This window comes from Phoxinus phoxinus (assembly GCF_949152265.1).
Source record: "Phoxinus phoxinus genome assembly, chromosome: 4".
Taxonomy (NCBI): Eukaryota; Metazoa; Chordata; class Actinopteri; order Cypriniformes; family Leuciscidae; genus Phoxinus; species Phoxinus phoxinus.
The window spans coordinates 33,155,032-33,182,465 of NC_136879.1; the positions used below are offsets into that span (position 1 = coordinate 33,155,032).

Here is a 27,434-nt window from a genome sequence, read left to right on the forward strand (position 1 = left end):
AACTATACCGTTTTCCCCCTCTATTCAGTTTAACTGCCCTAACTAATAATTAAGTAAATATGACATTGTTATTAGAATCATTTGAATTTTAGTTTCTTTGACAGCCAATGTATTTTCACAAAAAGTCTTGGCATAACCCTGTAGTGTCATCTAATTAAAAATAATGGATAATGTGGACAATGAACAAAAATAATGTGAGGGAAATGTTGGGGGACAGTGTCCCGGGACATTTTTAAGGGGTTTGAGGCACAAACAATGATTTAAGTTCCTGTCAAAATAATAATAATAAATAAAAATAAAAAATAAAGCAAAAAGTTTATTTATGCAAAATATGGGTTTATCAAAGAACTATATTTAGAAGCCTACAAAACTTGACCCTCATAAGCAACAGTTTAATTTAGGCCAAAAATATATGATTGTGTTTAATGTTGTAGCCTATATATTTCATTAAAATATAATTAAATTTGTATAAACATTGTCTGTTTAGTGATCATGTTTATTTAAAGTTTACTGCTAGAAAATATCAAGATCACTCCAGGGTTATTATAGTTTACTAAAATCAAAACCATAAAAAAAGACCTAACTTTGCATTAGGCTATACTTGAAATAAAATAAACATGAACTGAAATCAAATTAAATATATAAAATCCGAAAACTATTTTATTTCTGCTATAGTTGCCTGCTATTATTTCTGCTATAAAACTATATCAAATTAAAAAAAAAAACGAATAACAGCTGGTAAAAAACTAAACAAAACTACTTATAGAAAAATGGAATGGAAAATATAAAATAAAAATACACTATTAAAAATTAAATAGAAAGTAGAAGAAGAATAAATAAAAAACTCTTCAGCCCGTATTTGTTTTTTACCCTGTTCGTGGAGGCCAAAGTGACGTTTAGCGCCCCCTGGGACAATCCAGAGCTCATTTACGATATCTGGGACAAACACTACAATGGCGCCACCGCCTGTGCAATTATAGGAACTGCAATGAGCGCAGGTGTCAGAACATGACTTTTTTTTCCTATGATATTTTGTGTTTTTCTATGATATTTTGTTGATATTTTTTTTCTATGGCAAAACTGTGCTATTTAGAAATGGTAATAACGTGTAAAAAATACACACAATACAATACTTTACATGTACATATAAAAGTTTACAAATTAAAAGGACTAAAGTGTATTATTATATTATATAGTAAATATTTTTCAAATTGTAAAGGTAAAAGTAAAACGTTGTAAATAAGTATATAAAAAAAGTATTGAAAATAAATGCATCAGATTTGGTGACGCAACTGGTGTGACCCCGGAAGTGGCGCATGTCTGTTCTCAGCGATGACGTCATTTCATTGAGCTGTGTAAGATGGCGCTTCGGCCCGGAACAGGGGGAGGCGGCAGGTACAGAATTTCATACTTTAACGCTTTATTATTTATTTTTCTCTACATGTATACGCCTTCCGAAGTCAGTATGTGTTAATTCGCGTGTCTGTTTGAAAATTCATCCGTTGATCCCGCAGTTTCACTTTATTTAGCGTAACGTCTGCGGTGTTAATGGCTGAGTCTGGTCAGCTGTGATGGTGATGTGACGTTTGTCATACTGCATCAGAATGATCATCTGTCACATTCATATTAGTTTATTTCTTCTTTGTGTTTTTTTTCTTTGCCATACACGTTGATACATAACGATATTGATGTCCAAACGTTATTAAACCGCTTGTCAGCAGACTGACTAACACCCAGAAATGGATATTTACTGACCGTGTCTCAAAACCTAGTGAACTGCCCACCTAGACAGCATTTTTTGGTGGTGTTCATAGGTTTGTTCGAACGTTCTGTTCGTTGATGGCGTTCTAAAATTATATTCGATCGCAGTGTTTCCTACAGAATTGTTCTCAGATACTGAAATGTTTTGCAGCACTGTCCACCTTCGCTGTACATGTAACGTTATAGACAATACAAGTATTAAAACATACACATTCATGTATTTATATTTTTATATATTGACATTTTTTTTCCTCTTTTTAAATGCTATAACTTCACGTTGTCATATAGACAATAAGTCAGTAATGATACTGTTTTATGAACCTTGAGTACACTGTGGTACAAAGTGACAACAGTGTATTGAAAACGATTAAAATCGCTGTATTATGCAATGCTAGGCCAGTAGTTAGCGATGTCACTTTGAGTAGAAATACTACAACTATACTGAACACGTAATACGCATGTGCATGACGTCAACGTTTTCACACATGAACGTTTTTGTAGTGGAGACAATAACGATATCGTTTTCAAAAACTTGGTTTTTGAATCCCGTTTTCAAAACAGCAGTGTCGTGTAAGCGACCCCTACATTTCGAGAAGGACATAACTAGGGTCCGTTTACACAACACCTTTTTCAACTAAAAACTGATTTCCCTCCCCCCCATTCATTTACATTTTTACAGCATGTTGAGGGCCTGAAAACACAAACTTTTGAAAATGGGAAGTGCAAGTTTTTGAAAACGATATTGTTTTGTCTCTGTGTAAACTACAGAAAGGTGAGTTTGTGAAAACGGTGACGTCATACGCAGGTGTATTACGTATTATTAAGTCTATAGGTGCATAGTTTTTCTCTACAAAGTGCTTTTGGAAATTTTTCGGATTGTGTGGATTCCTATTCAAATAACTATTTTGCCTGTGAAAATTTGTGAACAACAGAATTTATTTTACTCACACAGATTTAGGAGTAACCGCTCCTAAATGCTATTCAGTAAGTGAGTCAAATGTTGATTCAGTGAGTTAATTCATTCAAGCATTTGTAAGGTTGGTACGAGGTTGGTAAATACAAATTCGGAGAGTATTTTCAGCGATTAAAGGAACTGGCTCATAAGAGGAATTTTTTCGTGAATCGGACTACACTGTTTGTGTTGTGTATGTTTGGTTTTGTTCAATCAAAGCAATGGAGCATCCACTCAGAGCATTTTAATATGCCCAAATATTCTATTTGAAGTGTCCATTCTGACCAAATATATAATTTCTTTATTGATGTCCAGAATTTTTTTTAACATTTCAATTAGTAATCCAAGATTCCAAAAAGCTAATTTTTAATATACAATATGTTAATATACAAAACTTACATTTGAATGTTCACCCGTGTGCAAATGCATCTGAAGTGTGATTAAAATATTAATGATGTAATAATATTAATGATAGAGGGTAATATTCATTGTTTGCTGGTAGCTGATATACATGTCAGATTCTGCGATGTTTTGGTATATAGGCTTTTAAAGGTAAAGGAATTGGTAGACCAGACCAGAGACACCCTGACCACTAGCATATGATGTATATTTGGAGATGAGACATCAGGTCTGTAATGTGATCTGGTGACTTGACAGCTCATATTCATAGTTGCTGCTTTTCATGTTTCATATAGTTGACTGGATCAACATAGTATCGCCCTCGTGGGTGTCATTGAGCTTACAAATATTGATATCGGGCCAGTAAGGCACTATAAATGTACCTACGTTTTTATAAAGTAGAGCACATAGCTGTCAGAATGGATGGAAAGGCCAACTTCATGTTTTATTTACCTAAAGGGCTTTAGTCTGCTGAACTGCTTGAATAATGAATGTCTAGTTTCAAACGGAGCAGCATCAGGTAATAATGATACCTGCCGTGAAACTAAATAACCACAGGGTTCTACATAGAGCTGCTTTATTTGGCAATATAATAAAAGTTCAACAGCATACACTCTGAATTTACAGTCATGTGTTTTGCCACTTCTGTAAGACGAGGAACAGGCTAAAGTGATGTAATGCAAATGAAATGCTGTTTACCTTCTAAAGCTGTATATTAAAGAAGTAAACAATGCAAAAGTTATATTATGATGCTCTTTTTGGTTGATTTATGTGACAGGATTTAGTAGTTTGCAGAAGCAGCAGCTCCATGAAGTTAGATCCAGTCTGGTGGCTAAAGCCGTGATGGGCATCTTCCATATGGCCGAGGCTCTCAGACAGCTGCAGTGGAGGGCATAGGGAGCTTATTAAAACAGGTGTAACTGTATTTTTGCTGCCAACACCCCAAAAGATGCTTATCAGGTCTGAGAGTTCAGAAAAAAAGACTGAAGACAGCAATGTCATAGGATGCAATCTGTTATTCTGTGTGAAAGTCAGTGACTAAATAAATAAGTCTGCCGGCCCAGTGCACAGCCTCACAGACCCAACACAAAGCAGTTTGACAGCTCTCAAATTCCCGTATCCATTCGGAAGGTAAGAGCTGGTTATCTGTGACAACCTTAAAAAGGATTTAGGGACATTTCTGAAGTTTATATCCCATTTAAAGTTTTGTTTGGTTGGAAAGTTGGATTGAAAAGCCATATTGTAAGAGAGCCTATGTTTTTATCTCACGTTTGCTTTTGTTTTCCACTATCAGTCAGGTTTAGAGTCGGAAGTGTGTTATTTTCAGACCCAATAATAGAGCATTATAGGGATAGTTCACCCAAAAAATGAAAATATTATCATTGATTAATTTATTCTCACCCTTGTTGTTCCAAAACCTTAAGACTTGTGATTTCCATAAGATTTGTGTTTCGAAGATGAATTTCGAAGATGAATTTCGAAAGCAGTGATTAATTGATGGCAGAAGTTTTATTTTTGGGTGAACTACGTTTCATTCCCGAGCTCACTGGACACTTCTCATGAACACTTTCATGACATTTTAAAAGTGACATGAAACCTGCAAGAAGCCACATAAAATAATTTTGCAGTAATGTCACCACAGGCACGTTTTTCCAGTGAGTTTGGAAGTATTGAGTGTTACTGGTTAATGCAGTGGTTTATGATACGTCACAATTTTTTTTTTTCGTAGGAAAACTGTGGAAAAAAAACAATAGGAAGGAAAAGGGTGGCGGCAACACCTTTGCCGTTGATATTCCGACAGGAGATATTTTGCAGAATGTTAATGCTGCTTGTTCTCTTGCAGTAGAAGCACACAGAATGCAGGCTTGGGGTTAATAATGTAACAAACAAACAATTATTGACTTCATAAAATTCAATAATTTACAAATTCTTACCACAATGTCAAATTATCTTAATTTAAAAAGCTTTTGTCAGCAAATAATTATCTGAAATTAATTTATATGAATAAAGCTAATGTGTTGACAGCCCTAATACTTATATTAAACAATAATGAATTGCCTGTGTACAAGAAATATGAGATGATTGTTTTGTTAGCAAAAACAAAGAAACTCATTTATGAATTGAAGAATCACAGATTTCCTAGTTTATTATGATAAACACTTTGCTATCATAGCATGAGATGGGATATTTGGTGGAAGTCCAATGGGAAAAGCAGCTCTTCAGTATGTCATTGGATTCTAGATCGAACTAATAGCCTATTCAAGCATTCAAATCTTTGATATGAAAAATGGTTCATATGTTTATATATGTTAAAATGCTACTTGATTGTGTTGATTTTATATTGGTTTGCAAATGTATTCCTTATACATTTTTTTTATTGTGCTTATACCAGTTTATCTTAACTCTGCTCAGTATTGTTAGACTTAAGAGAGAAAATCTTGTATAGACTATTATAGGAGGTAAATGGCTCTGCATAACATGTTAGACAGCCATTAGTATGCTGTATCAAAGCTGCTGTTTACATGTTTCTCAAAGACAAAAATCCTGTCAGAAAAGCTCAATCTCAGGTTTTGTGGGTATAACCGTGTTGGCTCATGGATGGATGGATGTTGGCAGTAACAGTTTAAAATGGTGGATAAATGTGATCTCCCCACCCTGATGTCACAGCAGATCTCTCTTTGAATGTTAATCTGCCTTAATCCAGTGTGTTATTTTTTTTCCTCCTCCCTCTGTTGTATCGCAGTCTCTGTGAGCGCTGTAAAGCTGTGAGCCTGCAGGCAAACAGATGCAACACACACAGACAGATCGCTTTGTGCCAGAGAGCCTCAGTGGAGTGTTAGCCCACATTTCAAACTATTGCAAAAGCAAACACAACAACTCTCGATGAGTTACTTTTACAATTAAGACCCCAAATATGTTTTTTTTTTTTTTGGTGCTTGTTCAGCCGAATATGTTAGGTTGCCAAAATGGCTGTTCGTGAAAATTTTGGCAGGTGCAAAGTCTTTAACTAGTACCAAATTTGTTTTATTGAAGATGAGCAATGATTGTTTTTACATTTACTGTTGTAGGATCTTCCTCTGATCATAACAATATTTGCAAAATGCTACTTTATGCTTTCATTCCATAAGGAAAATGAATCTATTTCTGTTTTATTGTAAATGTGTTTCTTAGCTGTGAAAACAATTTAACGAAGGGCCAATACTGGAATGATTTTGATTTCCTCTGTGGGGCAAGAACCTTCCAGAATAATGGACTTCGGCTGTTTTCATAAATGTTTTCTCAGTTGAATGATTAATTGGTTGCCTTTAGTCGTCTCTTGAATGTGGAGGGCGATAGAGTAAAGACATTAGCTTGACACTGAAATGAGCTTCAGGGGTTGGAAATGGGCAGCCTGGTAAATGACTACAATATTGAATGTGCCTGTCTTTTCTGTTCTAGTTTTATGTACCCTGTTGGAGGGGGCATTGGACCTCCGCAAGGTAAACTGCTGACATTTTGTCTGTATTTTGCATCTTTCCACATTAGATAATTTTGTATTGAATATGTCTCTCCAATAAAACATCTATAACATTTAAATAGATTTTTTTTAAATGGTTTTACATTTGTCAATTTGTTTTACATTTTTAATTAAACTGTTATTTAATGGCAGGAATGATGCCCATGCAGCAGCAACAGCAGCAGGGCTTCCCCATGGTCCAGGTCATGCAGCCCAACATGCAAGGCATGATGGGAATGAATTTTGGTGCACAGATGCCTGGTGCCATGCCAATACAGGTCTGTTCTGTTTCTGATGGACTTTTGAAATGTCTAAGACATGCATTAACAATAAAAAATGTGAACTTCAGAATCGTTATATGTCCTAAATATCTTTCTCCCGTGTTTCTAGGGCGGGATGGCAATGGGCATGCAGACACCCGGGATGCAGTACATGGGTCAGCCTCAGTTCATGGGTATGAGGGGCCCGGGGCCACAGTTCCCTGTGGACATCCAGAAGCAGATGGCGGAGGAGCATCAGTAAGCCTTTTACATATTCCCGCTGCCGGAAAGTTGTTTGCATGCCAGAACTCGTCTCTGATTAGTGTGTGTCCATAGAAAACGTCTGGAGCAGCAGCAGCGGATGCTGGAGGAGGATCGAAAGAGAAGACAGTTTGAGGAGCAGAAACAGAAACTGCGTCTACTGAGCAGCGTCAAACCCAAAGTGAGCAAGTCAACATGACATAAACAACTGATCATATTTACTTTCTAAATATTAGGCCTGTTGTGACTATTAGAGTAATATGCAATGATGGTCAAAACAAAGTGATGCTTTTAAATATGAAATTAAAACTATATGAAATCCATCCATCCATGATCGGATGTCATGTATTTACGGCATTTTACCTGCTAGAAATACATGCTCAGTTTTAATGTTATTTTAAGTTGGGGTAGAATTAAATGAATGGCAAAACTCAGCATTTTTTTCGCGCACCCCCTTCTGTCTGCGTACCCCAGTTTGAGAACCACTGATTTAACCTAATCATGATTATTCTCCACTTTATATTCCAATCATAAATTGCCATCCAAATAAGGTATTTGATAGACAATATAGCTGCAGGAGATGTTAATTATAATAATAATAATGAGTTATTATTTCTGCTATATCACTGTGTCTGTCTTTCTATATACTTTTTCTTGGAAATCAACTCCTCCAAACTTCTATTTTTGTACAGACTGGGGAGAAGAGTCGTGACGATGCCTTAGAGGCCATCAAAGGAAATCTGGATGGGTTCAGCAGGGATGCCAAGATGCATCCAACACCGTCTTCACAGTCTAAGAAACCAGGTACATCCAGTGACGCGTTCCAGCTGCCCGACTGCCTTCCGGCCATTTGTTTTTCAAGTCCCTGCTCATGACGTCAAGGGTCACAGCTCAGACAGCTTTTGACAAGGCCAGTGTGGCTGTCAAGAGCTGAAGGACATTACCAGGGACACACTCACACACTGTTAAAGGGATAGTGCACCCCAAAATAAAAATCCTGTCATCATTTACTCACCCCTGTTTCTTTCAATTCCCATGACTTGCCCCCCAGTGGAACACAAAAGGAGGATTTTGAAGAATTGTACTGGATGCTGTTTGTTTGTGCTATTTTCTTATATATATATATATACACACACACAAACACACACACACAGGTGTGGACTGTCATGAGGGTGGGTAAATGATGACAGAATTTTCCTCCTTTAAAAGCATTTCTGCTCTCTCAACACAAACACACCACACCTTTTTCATTGAGCCAAACAGCTGTTTTCTTCCCAGCAGCCACCAGGAGGCTCTCCAGATTTTTCCACTGCGTGTTTGCTGTTTCCTCATCCTCCATATAACACATCCTCCACCTTCACACTCTTGCAGTTTCACCCCTCACACCTGCAGAATAGCTTAATATCACACAGTGTTTCTAGTTAACTGTTGTAACTGTCTCTTTTTTTTCTTGTAATCAGGGTCCAAAATTAACTTTTTGCCACCCCTGCAATTTGCAGCTGAATTGGAAAAAATAAACTGGTCAAAAATATTTATCACCGGCTAAAATCATTGAATCATTTAATGTGAAGTTTGGGGTCAGTAAGATTTTTTTAAATGTTTTTAAAAGTCTCTTATACTCAGGCTGTATTTATTTGTTCAAAAAATACAGTAAACAGTAATATATAGTGAAATGTTATTACAATATAAAATAACTTTTATATATAAAAATGTAATTTATTTCTGAGATGACAATGTCTTTACTGTCTCTTTCACTATTTAATGCATCCTTGCTGAATAAATGTATTAATTTATTTAAAAAAATATATATTACTGATCCCAAACTCCTGAATGTTTTTTTTTTTTTTTTTTAGAATGTTCTTGGATTTGAATTGCATGCATGTCATCAGTCAGGTCAGATTGTCGTTCTTAAAATTGGACCTAAACCATGTATTTTGTTCAGTTTGTTAATATAAGCCAACTGGCAAAGTAACTGTTTAATCACACACCAAAGCCAACTTTTACTCTGATTTGGTATGAACGTTCACATCCTGATTTATATTGTTAATGTGACATATTTTTGAGCAAAACAGGTCAGGATATTAAATGAAAAAATGTGGGCGGTAATTAATTGGATGGTGAGAAATCAATGTTCCATAACAGAATGCAGTCAGAATGAGACTTTCTGAGACTAAAAGAATGCTTAAATGCTGGCTTTTGTATAACATTATCCATCAGCATGGATGGCCTAAGTGATGTTAGCAGAAAAGGGAAGACAAGCATTTTCTTTGGAATAACATGCACCGGTGAATCATTCACAGTAAGACCAGAAATGATTGTCAAGTAAATAAATAGGATCGATTTTAATTTTGGACCCTGTCAGTAGTTGTTCATACATTTTTCATTTTAATACAACAATTCAGTTTCCATTGACATTATCATTGAAAGGTTGAGTTTGTTTTTGTTAACAGTAACACCAGCACCACACCTAATGAAATTCAGTACCTTCCTGTTGTTCTTTGTAAAACTGTCTCTCTTTTTTTTGTGTGGTCATAACTCATGATGTGCGTTGTGTCTGTCTCACTCTCTTGTTTGGTTTTTGCAGACTCATCGCCATCTCATACCTCTGTCACCTCTCACTCGCTTCCTCCTGCTTTCCCCGATGACGACGATGAGTTTAGTGACTTTGTGCAAGGCCCCGTTGATGGCTCCTCTTCTTTCCCCTCTTCATCCCTCCCTCCATCCTCCCCTTCACTAAGAGCCGCTCAAGTTGGCCAGCCATTAGAGTTGGGGCCTGGCCAGCATCCCCCTTCCTCTCCTCTTCCTCACACTGTCCCTTCATCCCTCTCTGTCTCACCTGTCACCCAACACTCTTCTGTCATCTCCAGCTCCCAAACTGCATTCCAAGGTAACGCCCCTCTCACAATCGCTCTTTTTCTATCATACCATCACTTGTTAGAACTCGTACCCAGGGGTCAGTGCCATAACTACACAACTTAGCCAGTTAACCCAGAACGCTTTTTTCCAATGTGCTACTTTTCCATAGTTTTTCTATTTAAATGTTCAAGTATCGTGTCTATTGCAGCATCTCGCACATGAACGCCTCGTTTTTTTAAGACGCCGTGTCAAGATAAAATAATTGAACTTTTACACGCAGCACCACTCATCAATGTCAGTTCAAAACAGTGCACCAATCAGAAAACCCCAGAGGCGGGGCAAGCGTTGCAACATTTTGTGTACTATGACAACAGTTGTATTTTAATGCAACTAGCTTTAGCTCTTGATGGTATTCCCTGTATTTATATCTGTATCGGAGGATGGGGTGAACCAAAAATGGATTTCGGTCCTGGCGTCCTCTGATCAAATGCCATAGCTGGTGCAATTTATTTTCTTTTTTCCCCGTGTCAAAAATAGTTTCTATCTATTCTGCTGTTTAGCTATTTTTGTTATTGCATCACGTCTCGAAGTGAGTCTCAAAACCCTTGCGTTCTGTGCTGCATTTAAAAAAAAAAAAACTTTCCTGAGCGCTGCATCTCGCGTTTTTAGATGTAAAGACACGTTTTGTGTGAACGGCCCCTCAGTGTTTGTTTCTCCGTTGTAGCCCATTCGAAATTTTGGGTCGGTAGATTTTTAAAATGTTTTTGAAGTCTCTTATTCTCACCAAGACTGCACTTATTTAATCAAAAATAGTGTCATGTCATTTTGTGAAATATTATTACAATTTAAATGAATTTCTATTTTAAAATGTGCGAATGAATTGTTCTTTTGACCTGGTGTTTTTCAGTGAGCTAGTTGATTCCGTTCTCAAACCAGTTCTTATATCGATTGATCATTCACATTTACAGCTCATGTAATGGGCTCAGAAAAAAAGTTGTGTACTGGAAGTTGGGTTTGTATGCGCCAGCCAAGCAACTCTTATTGAGATGAATGTGAATGTTAACAGATACCCTTTTCCAGTTCTTTAGGACCTTTTTGCCCATAAACGCTAGCTTGCTGTGTTCTTGACGTAGAGTCAAAAGTCTGTCGGGGTTTCTGATTCAGATATGATGGTCACCATCTGTGAGATTTGCACAGTGATTCTGACTCAACCGTCACCTCCCTTCAGTTATGTCAGGTTGCAGATGGTGTCCCATATGCTCTTATAATTTAAGCTGGAGTAATATCAGAACCCCAGCACATGCACACAATGCTGATTGTGACAGCGCCCTGATAAGCCTCAAAGTGAAGCCTGCATGGAAGTGTGTGCTTAAGTATTACTGGTTCAAAACAAGTTAAACTCTACTGACAGAATTTATGTCATGAATGATGTCTGTTACCACAGAAACTAATTTAATTTGGACTGGAGCATATCACAGACTGTGGCTTAATATTTTGTGATGTTAGTACAATATTAAAGGCATTTAACATTTGCCAGACAATTCTATCATGCCTAAACATTTCTTGTTTCACCCCGGGCTTTGTGAAAGGGGTCAGTAATTAGAATAGTTAATGTAAAGATAAATGTTATTGTTATAATGAAGCTGTTTTCCCATTGACGTTGGTTACTTACCTGGCTCGCTTAGATGTTTTGACTAGTGAAGTGAAGCAGTTTAGTCATAGTTGGACATTATCTGTTTCAAAACCCAGTGAGCTTCCTTGTTGTATACTCTCTTAGGCAGCTTCATATCTCCAATAGAACATATCTTGTATCCAGTGACTATGGATGGAACGGTCATGAACTTCTTGTACACAAAATAGTCATGTTTGGTACTCATGGCCTCTGTTCCTAACTGATTCAGGCCCTTCTCTGGAGGAGAAGATGTTCTCATCATGCGATTTGACATCTGGTAAGAAGGCCCAGGTTAGTTTTAAGCCACGACAGGCTCTGTCTGAGCTGAGTCCGAGAGCTCAACACACAGCCCAGTTTCACAGCAGTACCAGATCCCGAAACTGGGCCCAAACCCAAGATGACTTCAATTCAGCCTTCATGACTGAGATGCCTCCTAAGCTTCTGGACGCAGCTCAGTCGCCCCCTGTGGCAGACAGCCCGCCCGTCCAGCCCACTAATGTCAGCGGTGAGAAAACATCTGGTTTCAGTCCCGCCTCTTTTCCGAGCTTCTCAAAATTAACACCGCTTGCAGCTCGAGACTTCCTGCCCTGCCTCTGTTTGCTAATCATTATGAGATGTGCTTGGTTTAGAGGGGCTGATTTCTTATCTTATTCTTGTTATAAAGTCTTTATTGAAATATTAATGTGATTTATACCTAACAGTTCTCTATGAAAAGCTGAAGTGAGATGAAGGATTTGGTTACTTGGATGTCTATGGTAATGCAAAGCCAAGGCATTAAACAGGAGAAAATTCATTGGCCTAGATGCTTTACCTTTGAAGACAATGTGCTCTTGAGCATGAAATATGTTCAAAGACTAATGGGAAAGTAGAATAAGATAAAGATGACAAAGAAAATCTCAACTGGATGAAGAAATCTTCTGAAAATCTTCTGCACTTCTTTCTGTCCTGGAAATCTTACTAATGGTGCACGTAATTAAAAAAAAATTGTGCATGTGCGTGATTTAACTCGTATATGCTGGGCTTCATCTCTTAGCGGGGTGCTATATATATATTTTTTTCCACTTCTATGTGATTCTTCCCATCTTCACTCTTCCTTATTTTCCAATTTACCTGTAATGATGATTCTAGATTTTTCAGTGTAACATGTCTGTTTAATCCAGGGGTGTCCAGTCCTGCTCTTGGAGGGCCATCTTTCTGCAGGGTTTAGTTTCATCACTCTTGCTGGACATTTCTGGTAATCCTAAAGACTTTGGTTACCCTGTTCAGGTGTGTTTAGTTAGGATTGGAGCTACCCTTGGTAGGAAGGTGGACCTCCAGGATTAGGATTGGATACTCCTGGTTTGGTCTGTCAGCTGAGCCCACTGGTTTCGTTAAGGGGGACCTGTTTGATGTTTCACTACTTATGATGCTTAGTTGGAGACTTAATGGCTGTAGCCTCATTTTATCTGTTTGCCTAATTTATTTCACCACAGGAAAGTTTTAGCATAGTGTACACATTGGCAATGCAAATAATGAGATGAGTGTCAGCGCTAGTACAAAGCAAATTCTTTGTATGTTTTGTCAATCTGTTTGTCCTGCAAACCCACCAGCTCTCGGCTCCAGACAACTGAGCTGACAGCAGAAACAATGGGAGTCTTTAGTGTGTCTGTGCATGGCGTCAGTAGTATATCCGCACTGGGCTTTGCCGACAGCAGGTGTGGGGGACGTCTGACTGTGCAATAATCACGTGGGATATATGCTTGATCAATCACTCTTAGCTTAATAGTCCAAAAACAACATCTCACTGTCTCCATGTCCATCACAAACAGGCGTAGGCGTCTACCCCCAACAAGACATGCAACCCATGGTGCCAGCCTGGTTGTACAATGACTCGCTCATCCCAGGTATAAGCTCTTGATATCTTTGGATTTCATGTGATTTTGTTGTTTTCCAAGATAAGTTTTATATCCCAATATCTAATTGCAAATGGTTGCTCTTCACAGAGTTATTCAAGAAGGTCCTTGACTTCACAATGACACCAGCAGGCATTGACACAGCCAAACTCTACCCAATTCTGATCTCATCGGGTCTGCCACGAGAAGCACTTGGACAGATCTGGGCCTTGGCCAACCGAACCACACCTGGCAAGCTGACCAAGGAAGAGCTGTACACCGTACTGGCTTTGATTGGAGTCGCCCAGGTAAAAACTTGAATCTCAAAGTCCAAAATTTCCAAAAATGGAATATGTGCATATTCTGTTAGGTGGATCTTAAGGCCAGAGGTTTGGGGATCTCCTTATCTTCTCTTGCAACCCTTGGCAGCTACAGTCCCGTGAATAGATACCGTAGCTCTTTCAGCAACTCAAGGGACCCTTCCACTATTAATGCATTTGTTATGCAAATTTAAAAGCTCAATAAAGAGCCACTCTTCCAGAGCCTCTGTTTTGAAAAGCAATAAAAAAGGAAAAGCTCTGGAGGATGCCAGCAATGGCATTGAAAATGGAAGTTGACTTTAATGAATATTTTAGGCGAACAAATCAGACGGCCTCTTGGCAGAGGGAAAAGTAGACATCTGGATGGAGAAGGAGGTCTATTGTCTGACAGCCCTGCTTTTTTTTTTTTGTCTCCCTGATGAAAGACGTGCTGTAAATTCACCATTCCCGTACGAGACTTATTAAAGCGCTCTTGTCTAATAGCTCACTAAATCATTGTTATGTGTAGGGAGAATATCAGCTTTAATTGAGTGTCTTGTGTTTATAGCAGTGCCTCATACCTCAGCTTAATGGCTGTCAGTAATCAGCATTTATCAGTCGGCACTCGAAGATCTGTGCTACTTATCATTGACGATATCATGCTACTTTAACACTTCTTTTTATAGTCATTTGGCTAACGGGTGGTATGGTGTATTGCAGGAACCTTTGATTCCAATCCTGGAGGGCCAGTGTCGTGTAGGCTTGACTACCAATCCCAAATTTAGCCCATTTGTCTGTAATTATGAAAACCTTGATTAGCTTGTTCAAGTGTTTTTGGATTAGGACAAAAATCAACAATCTTATGTCAGACTGTTTGATATAAATCCTAGCCTAAACTTTGATCCCATCATTCTGTTGACAGCTTGTAGGCGCAGTTACACTGCATAAAATTCCTGACACTACTTTTTTTTAGACCCTGATGAATTTCTGTTAATGAATTGGCTCTCTGTCACTCTTAAGCCCAAAGTATACTTCAGTTTTTGTGTACGCTAGGGTATGCGTACAGTGCACATAGTGTAAGTTCAACCAAGTCGTCTTTACTAGGTGCAGACTGGGTCACTCAAGACTTGCACATGGGTTTATATTGCCAGGCGAAGTTTCTCCTTTATGTGTCAAATTCCTTTGTCTGTTAAACATATTCTGTTGGACTGTAATTTTTAGGATACTGCTAAAAAACGCTTTTATTCAGAAACATGTTTACATAGAAAATCTCAAATACATTTGGTTGATGCATTCTGAAATATTCCATCTTATGTCAAGATGAAATGTTTTATTGAAATGGATTGTGATATTTACCTTGTGTTTGCCATGTAAATAGCCTCGAATGCTAACATTGCGTTTAAAATATAATAAACGAACAAACAATTGACCTGACGTGCCTGAAATTTGTCTTGGATAACAAAATTGTGGCCAAATAATACAACGTGGACCCGGTTTAAGCTGCTTTGAATGACTTACTACTAACTAAACTCCTTTGTTATATATTATGGTTGTATTCTCTAGAGTGGTCTTACAGTCATGAGTTTGGACATCCTGGGTCAGTTCCCCTCCCCGCCTGTGCCCAATCTACCCGCCATGGCTATGGCCATTAATGCTGCCCTGCCTCAGCACCAGCAGCCTATCATGACCCAGCCGCCCGTGTCCATGGCCATGCCTGTCACTGCGCCACCTGTCATGGGAATGACCCCTAACCCGGCTGCACAACCACCAGCCACTTTCATCACCAACTTCCCTCCAGTTCAGGTTAACATTAGACACTTTATTACAGATAATAACTGTGTGCTGTTATCTCAAAACTGATTGATTGTTTCGTTGGCTTACTTTAGGCTACCAAGCCTGATGATGATGATTTCCAGGACTTTCAGGAAGCCCCCAAAGCTGGAGCTGGAGATGACTCATTCACAGATTTCCAAGGAGAGACAGGGGGAGCGTTCCCCAGCATGAAATCATCATCCCAGAGCTGGTACGATCGCCGCTTTTCATCAAGCTACTTCCTTATGAGTAGTGGCATATTGTTGCATGCCCGTGAAAGCATATTTTATACGTAATGCAAACAGCTTAGAGAAATGCATCGTAAAATGGCATCCTGTCATCTCTAGTAGTTTATGATATTGTTGTATGCTTTGTTGATTCCTCCAGACTCTGGTTGCTCATCTGGAGCATGGAATCACGCTCTGCTTTGTAATAGCTTGTAATAACCCGCCCGGCGCAACAATTAAACTCCCGCTTTCTTTTTTTAATGAACCCATTTCAATGGACAGCTGATAATCTCATCCCATTTTATTTCTATTCACATGTGCACGATTTTATGCTCCCAGGGAAAAGATGGCGAAAGGTAATTGTGGAAAGCAGGGAGTGAGAGGTTGGAAAGTGTATTTGCCGAGTGCGGCGGCCTTCACCGGTCGATCAGCCTCACTGAGCACAAAAGATCCTTTGTTTTAGAAGAATATTTTGGTGCTTGGATGTGTCACATAGCTCTCTAATTAAATCAGTGGAAATGAGAATGGTGAGAATAATACAGGAAGTGAGGGTGAGCGCATCGGTGTTCTCCTGTACCAGGAATATCGCTCTGTAATGAGTGAAGTGATCCAAGACGGGGGGGAAGGGGGGAAGGTGAAGGTGAAGGCAGAAACAGACTTTTGTTAGAAGAGAACTTGAGCTGAATGTACATACTTTAATGACAATGGAAAATTAGCTTGGTGTCACTAAATCATAAAGAAAATACATTTAAAAAAAAAATTAAGCCATAACTGTTTTCAACATTGATAACAAGGAATGTTTCTTGAACACCAAATCGGCATATTAAAATGATTTCTGAAGGATAATGTGACTGAAGAAGACTGGAAGTGAAGTTCCTTACAATTATTTTCAAAATCTTACCGACCCCAAACTTTTAAACGGAAATATACATGCTTTTCAGTTGAGAGACATTTATCACTGAATTGTCTTGATATCAGACAGACACTGCACACAAATGCAAACAGTTTGTGATATTAAACATTGACATTGAGCTAAATGTATTATTTTAAATTCACTTTCAAGATGTTGCGAACTCCTGTCTCATTTCTCAAAATCAAATTGATATAGTGTATCTGTCAACTTTGACATGCTATTTTCAATTTGTCTTGATTTGGGACACTAAATCCCAATGCAAATTAGGATTGTGCCCTAAGACTTCATGCGTTTAGTTTACAGTTAACAGCATCAACGATCAAAAAAAAATCTCAAACTGAATATAATGTTTTGACTTGTAAACGTTTTGAAAATGTTGTAGCTTGTAAAAGCACTTTGATCTTTTAATATTGACTCGTGTATGTTTTGTCTGCTTCATACAGTGTTCCTGCCATGCTGACTCCAGTGTCAGGATCTTCATCATCCTCCTCCTCTGATAAATATGCAGTGTTCAAACAGCTGTCAGTGGAGCAGCCTGCAGAGCCCACAGCTCCTGTCTCAGGTAACACACACACACACACAGCTCTCATTAGCCCTTTGAGGACGGCAGATCTCTCAGAAGACTGCTGTCATATCAGTTTAACTTTAAAGACAGATTCTCTTGTCTAAATGCATTTGAGATAAGACTTTGAATTACTGTGTGGCTCACAGACGTGTTTTGCATAAATTTATCCTGCTATTTATCACCACCTTCCAGCTCCTGCTATATACAAAGCACACTTTACTGCCTCTACACACTGGCATTGTTCACTGTGTTTCTCTTTTGTTCTAGATTCAGGGGACAAATACAGTGTTTTCAGAGAGCTTGAGAAGCCTTCAGACAGAAAACCAGTTGGTAAGCAGATGCATGTTTGACAGCATTGTATACAACACAGATCTGCATTCACAAAATTATTTTAAAAACAATTTCACCAGCCTATAGTGTGTTTAGTTTCATGAAGGGCCCCATACACTGATGTAGGAATGTGTGCGTGTCCCTGTCTCACTAGAGCAGAATCCAGTGGGGACAGCTCTGAGAGAGCCAGTAAGTCAATGGTTGCAGTGATCTCTTTTCCAAAACTCCCATTCTGTTCTGAACTCTCTCTGCCTTTGATTCATTCTGTAGATCAAGTTGTAGAAAAGTTAGTCATCTGCGTGTCGTTCACTTCTAGTGGTCGATCAAAATGGGTTTTCATTGGCCCATATTGAGAGAGCATGGTAGCTAATGTTCTGATATTATGCCAGTATTTGATCAAATGCAATATAGTGACTGCAAACGTGTTAATGACTTTGAGCAGTCCTGCAGTGTGCTGATATATTTACGTGCTGTAATGGATATGGTATGGCAAAATCTCTGTTGATAAATTGCTGCCATGATATATACAGCCCTAGGCTGTCAGTAAATTTTGTAAGTAATTTAATCGGCCAAGCGGGCAATCTCAAAATGGCCAAATATCTCCGATTGGTCTGCACTTGACACTTCACTTTAAATGAAATGAGAATGGATTGTGGTTGCACCTGAGTGTGTTTGTTTGTATATGGTGGTGTTAATGTGCTGAGACTGAAAAATGCTGTTATATGTGATATATTCCATCAGGTTGATTTCTGTCTTCACAGTAAAAGTCGTTTCATTGTGCCACCTTTTTCCATTTCATTTCAGCAGTCAAATGCAGCTTGTTAAGCATTGCTAATCCAGTTTTCTCCTTTTAGGCCTGTGAAATGAGGCTTTGAGCGACTTGTAGGCAAACTCTGTTTTGTGCCGTGCCACCTCTCTGTCCTTTGTTTTGGTGTGAAATGCATTTTGCCATGCTCTTCAATTGTTTTCTTTTTTGTTTTTTTCCGCAGGGGAGGGATTTGCTGATTTCAAGTCTGTCAGTGCCGACGATGGCTTTTCAGACTTTAAAACGGCCGACGCCGTCTCTCCACTAGACCCACCGGACCAGGCCAAGTTCCAGCCAACTTTTCCTCCTCCTTTCACTTCTTCTCAGTCTCTGTCCCATTCGCAGCCGTCCTCTCTGGCTCAACCTAGAAATCTTCTCAACATGGCAGACCTGGACCTCTTCACGACAATGGCTCCTCCTGCTCCCACTTCCACTGCCGACTCCAAACTCAATCTGTTCCCTTCAGCACCTCCATCCCTAGTATTGCCCTCCACAGTCGCGAAACCTCCCAGTGTAGTGGGTGATGACTTTGGCGATTTTGCCCTTTTTGGCTCCTCATCATCCTCTGAAGTGGCTCCTGCCACCTCTGTAGAAGGTAGAGGAGCCGGGACAGTGGTTCAGGATGACTTTGCTGACTTCATGGCATTCGGGAGCTCAAGAGATCAAAAAAGTGACTCTGGAGACTGTGGCGGCGAGATCCAGGCAGAGACGTCCCAGCAGCGGCAACAAATCGGCGGCGATAAGTATGACGTCTTCAAGCAGCTTTCTCTTGAAGGTGGCCTGGCCTACGACGATAACAAAGAAAGTGGTGGGGGCTCCTTCTCGTCGCTCAAGAGTGACAATGACGACTTTGCGGATTTCCAGTCCTCCAAATTCTGTACAGCGCTGGGCGCGTCTGACAAGAGCCTGGTGGACAAAGTGGCCGCCTTCAAGCAGGCCAAAGAGGACACTGCCTCTGTGAAGTCCCTGGACCTCCCGTCCATCGGGGGCAGCAGCGTGGGGAAGGAGGACTCGGAGGATACACTCTCAGTACAGCTAGACATGAAGTTATCAGACATGGGTGGAGACCTGAAGCATGTGATGTCTGATAGCTCTCTAGATCTCCCTGGTTTGTCGTCGCATCAACCCCCAGCTGCAGGTGAGGAATTAGTACGCTTGCTCTGGTGAAGTCTGGCCCACTCTGTCTTTCGCCACTTTCTCTATGTCATACATGCTCAGACCGCTCAGGCCTCTCAAAGGCTGAACAACCGCCCTATCAGACACCCGGTTGGAACACTGTATGTGTGTTCAGTGCGGCTGAGTTATAGTTACATATCAAAAACTTGCTACACATCATAACGTGCCGTCATTCCCATCAAAGTTATATACATTTCCAGTTTAATCATGCACAATTGTAAACCTACAGTATTTATTGTTGTTTATATTTATTTATGTATTTATTTATTTAATTTAGCTTATATATTATTATTTTTTTACCAGTCAAACCTTGTGCTTGTGAATTTGAGTCTCATAAGATTAGTATTATTGCTAACAGCACAATAACTGGTTTTATCAACTCCTAGTGTTATCAGGTGATCAGGCAGTTACGAAAGCACATTTATATACAGTATTTAATTCGAATAGCTCGTGACTTGGTTTTCTCTCCTGTCGTCCGTCTGTTCATGTTGTCATTGTCGCCATCTATCATTAGTTACCCAGTTTCCCTTGCTTTGATTGTCATTGTATCCAAATCATGAAGAGCGCACAAAAGCTGTTTACAATTTTAATTTCTCACTCTTTTAGGACTGATTGCCCACGTATTTTTGCAACTGATAAAATCAGATCCATTTGTTCAGTTGCCATAGTAATATCTACAATCAGTTGCCATAGTAATATCTACATTAGTTGCCATAGTAATATCTACATCAGTTGGTGTAGTTATATCTACATCAGTTGCTGTAGTATTGACTTACTGTGACAAGAGAATGAGAATAGCATTAGGTAATGAATAGGTAATGTGGCAAGAAAATTTTGGACAGGAAATTTGAAATTTTGCTTCACATGTCCATTCTTTACATCTGGACATACTGAACTCCGTGAGATGCAACACAGAGGCATTATGATAATGTCTAAAACATGAATTTGAAGGCATTAGTGTATTTTATACAGTATGCTTGCTGTGTCTGAAATCATACTACTATATAGTGAATGCCACATACTGTAGTTTGCTATGTGGGGAAATAAGTTTAAGTGAAAATTAACATTAAAAAAAGTGCTTTCTGACACAGGCATTATTGCACATTGTGTTTGACACTATGTACTTCCCCAAAATTCCTAAAAATATATATATTTTAATTTGATCCAACAATTAATTTCCAAAAATGTAATTCATTTCTCAAAAAGTTTTGATTTGGAATTAGTAAATATTGCTTTTTCATGCTTTTCAGACAACAATTAAACTGATTGGAGTGGGATATAACAAAAAGGGCTTTTGGCGCAGCGCCAAACTTTATAATGTTCACATTTGACTTTATAATGTTCACATTCAAATCTTTGATTAGACGATTATGAGAAAGGACAAAAGATTATTGCACAAGATGGCAATATTCATTTGAATTCTGCAAACACTAGACGTCTGGCTTTACATTCGTTCAGATTTTTGACTCCGAGCCATTTTGTGCTCATCAGAATTTCAAATGGAATATATAAACTGCCAGATTAATATGCTAATGACACCGAAGCCTTTTTTTCCATTGCGGGCAACTAGGTCTTAGCATGATAAATGAGCTTAACATTTCTCTGCTTAATCTGATCCACAATTCCACCTTTCTATCAAAGCTCTCTTGGTTATAAAGAAAAGGTGTTATAGTTAATAATATCATTCTGGACTCACTTGTTTTGCATGTATCCGTTCATGTGATGGTTATCCGTGTTTGCATGTGCATGGAGAAACCTCGATGCATACATAAGCAAAAATGACAAAGCACTACTTATTTAACACGAGTCGTGTCACACAAGCATGAACTGGCTGCCCTGTACTCGAGCTGCATACCTCAGGCATCTGATACTAGTGCACATTGGGGCGCCAAGTTACTGAGATTTTCCCTTAGAGGCCTCGTGACTGGCAGGAGCTCCTGATCGGCCGGTTTGTAATCAGCGGTCTTTTCCTAATGTCAGTCAGTCAGCATTTATTTACACTCATTCTCCGCTTCTCATGTTGTCTGGTCTGCATGAAATGCATCCCTCAAATGTGTGCTTGTGCTCCCTTGATCATTCATCTTCATCATGTATCAGGGTGAGAACACAGTCACGGTGTTTCATTCAGTCAGCCGTCATATCAGCCCTCGTGTGCACAGACTGGTTGGAGATGAGGAAGCACAGTAGGAAGAGTTCCCATACACTTGTGTGGTCTCACCAGAGCCAACAACCAGACCCTGAAAATAATAGACTGCTGCTACACCTTGTCAGAATTTCTATAATTACACGTTTCTTACTAGTAATTACCAGTTTTTGACTAGTAGAAACCATTTGCATTTATGTCAAACTTAAGTTGGAAATGTAATGAAAGCTCTGACCTCTCCGATTTGACTCTTGTACCTTCACATGAAAGCCACTAAAATGACTGCAGATTCAATATTTGAAGGGGAGGTTTTCATCATAATTTATATATAGTAGTAGTAGATATATTTAGTAGCCGTATTTAGACTTGAGCAGAACAAGGCCGTGAGGGATGGAAGTAGTTTGTTCAATATGTTGTATTCTCTAAAGATCTTAGGTCACGTTTAATTTTAGAGATACTACGTGTATTTCTAGAGATGATGTAATATCGATGTACTATATCGATATTACAAATTTTTCAATTTATCGGTTTCAGTCGATATTGGATATTTAATTCTCGTTTTTAGCTTTGTCATCATGTAATGCTATAAACGAAGATTATTGGAGAGCATTTGACAAGAAATACTATTTCAGCTGTAATTTATTTATAAATTATTTATGTGCTGAGACTTTATTAGCACATTTTTTAGTGCGCTTTATTTAAACTGATTGTAGTGTTTACAGTTTATTTAGGTAAATAAACAAAATCATATATCCTTTGATATCAGCTATTTATCCTTTTTGGCTATATGAACATACAAATCAAATGCCAGTATCGACCAGAATTTTAGTATTAGTGCATCACAACCCAGTGTTTTCAAGAAATGTGGTTCCTCTCAATTTTCAGTCTCTTGTCCGCTGAATGTTAAGCAACCAGATATATGTTAAGAATATAACATACTGAATGAACTGTAATTCCATCTCATGCGTCGTGTTAAACTTGCCTTCCACTCTGACTGAGGTCTGTAGGAATCCCTTTTGCCTTAAATGAATTCTGTCATCATTACCTAAAACTTGTCAAACACTGTTGATTTTAGTTACATCGTACACAAATGCTTCTTGCTCAGTTACTGGACACCTCTAGGGCCCAAGCATAAATATTGTAGCAGGTCGAGAGTGTTGGGCTTCCCAACACTTGCCCTACGCCCTTGGATGTGTAGCTAACCACCATAGACTATCTCTTTTCCAGGCCAGAGCGCTTCTCGTGGTCTTTCCATGAGAAGGTGACTTTACTTCAGGTTTGTTGCGGTGCGTGAGAGTCTGCGTCTGCTCTCGTAGACCAAACTGAAGGTGGAACTCTTTCTAACTTTGCTTTTCTCCGCACCAGTGTGTGCCAGCCTTCAATTTGTGAAATTGACAAGTATATACATGCAGTAAACAATTAGTAGGATTAGTCAGTTTTTCTGGCATACTAACAAAATAGGTTGTTTTTATCAAGAATGGAAATGTATACATGCAAATTTAATAGTGTATTTTTATTACAGGAAAATAAGCTCTTATTTATTTTGAATATAGATAGACTTGATTAATACTCCTGATTGTGTTGCATTTATGCCAGAAAGCATATTATTTGTATTTATGAGGAATACTGCTTGCCGTGATATGAAATTGTTATCTTTTTGACTCGTGTGGGTCAAAAATATCTACTACTGAGATGTACAGGATGGCGAGAGAAAAAGGGTGCTGTCTCTTTGTCGTTCTTTACCTGTCACTCAAACCAATAAATGCTCTGATAGGCTAGATTTATCTGGTTTCTTTTAACCCTTTGAGCACCTAATAGAGTGATGCGAAGCAACGTCCATTTAGAAGAATTGGCTCTGGATTTAAGTAGGCTGCACGATTATGACAAAATATTGAAATAGCGATTAATAATTCTGATTGATAGAATTTAATTAAATATAATAATTTTGTTTGGGGCAACTGCATGCCATAATTTTGTATGTAGGCTACACATCTAAATCAAAGAACTACAGTAGTCAACATTTGAAGTGGATCAACAAAGTTGTCCTAAGACAAGAACGGGTACACTTCAACTGTATTTGCTTAATACAATTAGATAAATACATAATTTTATAATTTTATTAATCATTTAATTAATATTTGACATTAAATGGGAGCATTTTAGATTTGTCACTTGCTTGCAGTGTACATTGTGAGTGACTAATTTGGCACCTTTGATTCCCCTTCATTCATTTGGACACTGATTGGTTACAAACTACAATACTCAATAGTAGTAGACCCAAATTGAACTCTGTAATTGACGCTTTTCACAATTAATCAGGGCAGACCTAAGCGGATTCTCAATTATTCTTTTGATTAATTGTGCAGCCCTAGTTTGAAGTTTTGATGAGTTGTTGCGGGTGGTGGCTTGCCAATTTATCACAAAATTTAAGAACGAGTCTCTCCGTAAACGCTCTCAGGTTCTCAAAAGGGTTTTAATAAGCTGCATAAAACCAATATTAGCATCACCTTGATCTTTGCTTAAATGTTCTGTATCACCTTCCCTTATTTCTGGTTGCTTTTTCCTTTTATAGTCCGACTACAGTGTGTCTTTGACCAATGAGAACTAATCTAATCTTAATCTGTGAATGTGCCTTCTCAATGCTGGGTTCTGCATCTGGATTTGGGATTTTCTGTCTTGTTTTTGTTTCCTTCTCACTTCTGCTTTTTCTGACTTTGCATGCCCTTGTATTCTTATAATGCAAAAAAAAAAAAAAAAAAAAAAAAAACTTTTTAATTGTTAGTTTGGCAAGACTATTGTAACAAGATCTTTCATGGAATTTTGTGACCTCTCTCTCTTTCTCTCTCTGCCAATGTTGTCGTAATAAATATGAACAATGGTACAGCAGACATGCGTGCCGTCTTGATTTCTCTCTCCATCCTTCAATCTTGCCACCCAAAGCAGATTTAGTCATCAGAATTATCACACTGCACCAGCTTCTTGTCAATTTCACAAATGGATTGAGTGTGTGAACAGTCGTGCCCCGCTCATCTGTGAGGGAATTAGGTATTGTCATGCATATGTGATTGTTTTTTTTTCTAGAGCTGCCAATCAATTATACATTTCAGTAAAATTACGTGTTTTTTCAAATTTTTTCATTTTAATCAACATTATCCCCTTAAAATGAAGCCAGTTCCTGCTTATTTATCTGTATTTGAAATGAGTGCATGCCGTAGCTTCAAAGTGCACAGCACAATGCAGCATTGCAGTTCTTTTATCAGTCTGTCAGTGTGTGGATGATTGTATGCTATTGTGAATGATTGCACATCATCACTACACTGAAAGCCAGAAAATTGGCAAACATATCTCTTGGTGAGTCAGTCTAGTTGCGTTTTTATAAAAAATAGTCAAAACTGATTCATTTTATAAAAATGAGAGGTGCAGAATGGCTGACACGGTTATTTTTGACCTTCCAAAAGGAAGTTTTACTTCGAGTAACAAATCTGAAAAGCATTCATCAATCCTCATATACAGATGTCACTCACCCCAATCTAGTGAATAAGAAGTTGAGCGTTTCTTCCCCGGCTCAGAATGACTTCTGGATGTAGATAAGGTCTCGGGAATCATTAGAGTGGCTTTGTGTGCCCGAAGTCTCTAGTTAATGAACCAGGGTTTTATCATATGACGATATCAGGAATAATTCATCATGACCAGGGAGCACTTGAGACCATCCTGAATCCGTAACCAAGACATAGTGACACTTTCACTTGTCTGGTTTTAAGCCATTTGTTGACCTAATGCATAAGGGAGTAAACAAAAAAATGTAAAGTTTAGTTGGTGAAAATTGGTATTGTGAAAGCTGTCATGCGGACCACGGAGCGCACCGGGATGCTGAACCCGAGACTAACTGCACTCGAACCGCTGCAAACGGCCCAGTCTGAAAGACCCCTAAGGCTTAATAATATGTACACTATATATTTAATAATAATTACAAATCTTGATTTTGTAATAAAAATAAAAAAATGCAATTTTAACTTGAAGCATATTTAGATAAAGGGGAGAGATTTAAAGACTGTTTGCCTTCTTTTATAAAGAAAGTTGAGGGTTCAACACTAAGTTGAATCTGTATTGTAAGTTTCACTGTCTTATTCACTGTCTTTATCACCACAACAAATAATTACAACTCATTCGTCAAAAAAGTATTGTGCACTATATATGCCATTTTAGTGGAAGTCTGTAGGGCAAAAGGTTGCACTGAAAAAAATGTTAAATACATGTTCCAGAAATATACCTCCAAAATGTACACATGCGTTAACGTGAGTGTTATAAAGCCACTTATTCTAATCCAGTCTTTCAGCTGCTGACCATGGAAAGCTGGTAAACATGGTAAGTTTCACATAATGTGGATATCAAAAAGGGACTTTAGATCAGTGGTTCTCAACCTTTTAGACTCCCTGATATTGGCTATTTTCTGGTATTTCTTCAAAGCTGTTTGTTTTCAAACTTTTTATTGACCGAAACTAGGAGTGTTGATGATATGTTTAATCATCCATGATTTGTGAATTGTTCAATTGAAGACGACAGTTATTTAGAGAGAAACTAAATATTTTTATTATTTGTTTTTATTATATTCTAATATCATGTTTTTTAGCATTTAAATTTAGTTGGGAGTTTTTTATTATTTTTTTATTATAATTTATTCATTTAAAATACATTTCAGTCATCTTGAGACCCTCTATTGGCCCCAGCCTCCTAGTTGAGAACCACTGGTGGAGATTAAATAAAATCCGAACCAGAAGTTTATGAGCGTAGAATGGTAGTCCCACCACTAAATGGGCAGTTTAGACAACTTGATGGCCTAAATACACATGTTTTTGTATGGCCATGGTTCATATACTTTTGAAAGTATTACTACTATAAATGCTGCTTCAATTAAATGCAGATTCTGTCAGTAAAACTAAACTTTTATTGAACCTGGAACATCCTGTTTTAAAATTATACTACAACAAGAAAGTACTTAACTGCTAAACTGTTCTGAAACTATAAATGTACTAAACATTTCTAAAGGGTAAGTTAACCTAAAAATTAAAAATCTTGTCATTAATTACTCAACCTCATATTGTTCCAAACCCGTAAGACTTTCGTTCATCTTCGGAACACAAATGAAGATCTTTTGATAAAATCTGAGAGATTTCTGTTCCTCCATTGACAGTCCATGCAACTACCACTTTGATGCTTCAAAAAGTTCATAAAGAGATTGTAAAACGAATCCATATGAACTACCGGTAAGCGGTTTAGTCCACATTTTCTGAAGAGACTCGATCGCTTTATATGATGAACCGATTGAATTTAGGCTTTATTCACATATAAACATTGATCAGTGAACATAAACCGAAGCTCAACTGTACTTGCTCCTCCTGAACCTCATTGGTTCTCGCAAGTCAAGTGAATATGCTTGAGCTTCCGTTTACCACAACTGATGTGTGGGTTGATGGATGTTTATATATGAATAAAAGTCTAAATTCAAACTGTTCAATATATAAAGTGATCGAGTCCCTTCAGAATAGTTGCACGAAACAACTCCATTCATATGGATTAGTTTTAAAGCTTTAGAGTCAAAATGGTAGTTGTGTAGCTGCTCTCTCTCAGATTTCATC

General features: G+C 38.2%; 1 protein-coding gene across 10 annotated transcripts in view; it reads left to right on the top strand.

Moving 5' to 3' along the window:
* Positions 1 to 1,324: 1,324 nt before the first annotated feature.
* The window catches only part of synrg (synergin, gamma), a 44,805-nt gene continuing 18,695 nt past the window's right edge, over positions 1,325 to 27,434 (top strand). For 4 of the 10 annotated variants that reach the window (XM_079611166.1, XM_079611167.1, XM_079611164.1 and 1 more), the window contains exons 1-15: positions 1,325 to 1,395; positions 6,551 to 6,591; positions 6,762 to 6,886; positions 6,999 to 7,126; positions 7,205 to 7,310; positions 7,822 to 7,933; positions 9,714 to 10,016; positions 11,887 to 12,162; positions 13,466 to 13,540; positions 13,640 to 13,836; positions 15,391 to 15,630; positions 15,714 to 15,850; positions 17,223 to 17,341; positions 17,612 to 17,674; positions 18,664 to 19,617. In XM_079611166.1, the coding sequence (XP_079467292.1) occupies positions 1,361 to 1,395; positions 6,551 to 6,591; positions 6,762 to 6,886; positions 6,999 to 7,126; positions 7,205 to 7,310; positions 7,822 to 7,933; positions 9,714 to 10,016; positions 11,887 to 12,162; positions 13,466 to 13,540; positions 13,640 to 13,836; positions 15,391 to 15,630; positions 15,714 to 15,850; positions 17,223 to 17,341; positions 17,612 to 17,674; positions 18,664 to 19,617 (2,911 nt within the window). In that variant the 5' untranslated portion in view covers positions 1,325 to 1,360. The remainder of the gene's footprint in view (positions 1,396 to 6,550; positions 6,592 to 6,761; positions 6,887 to 6,998; positions 7,127 to 7,204; positions 7,311 to 7,821; positions 7,934 to 9,713; positions 10,017 to 11,886; positions 12,163 to 13,465; positions 13,541 to 13,639; positions 13,837 to 15,390; positions 15,631 to 15,713; positions 15,851 to 17,222; positions 17,342 to 17,611; positions 17,675 to 18,663; positions 19,618 to 27,434) is intronic. The other 6 variants (XM_079611170.1, XM_079611171.1, XM_079611169.1 and 3 more) reach the window with 3 other exon arrangements.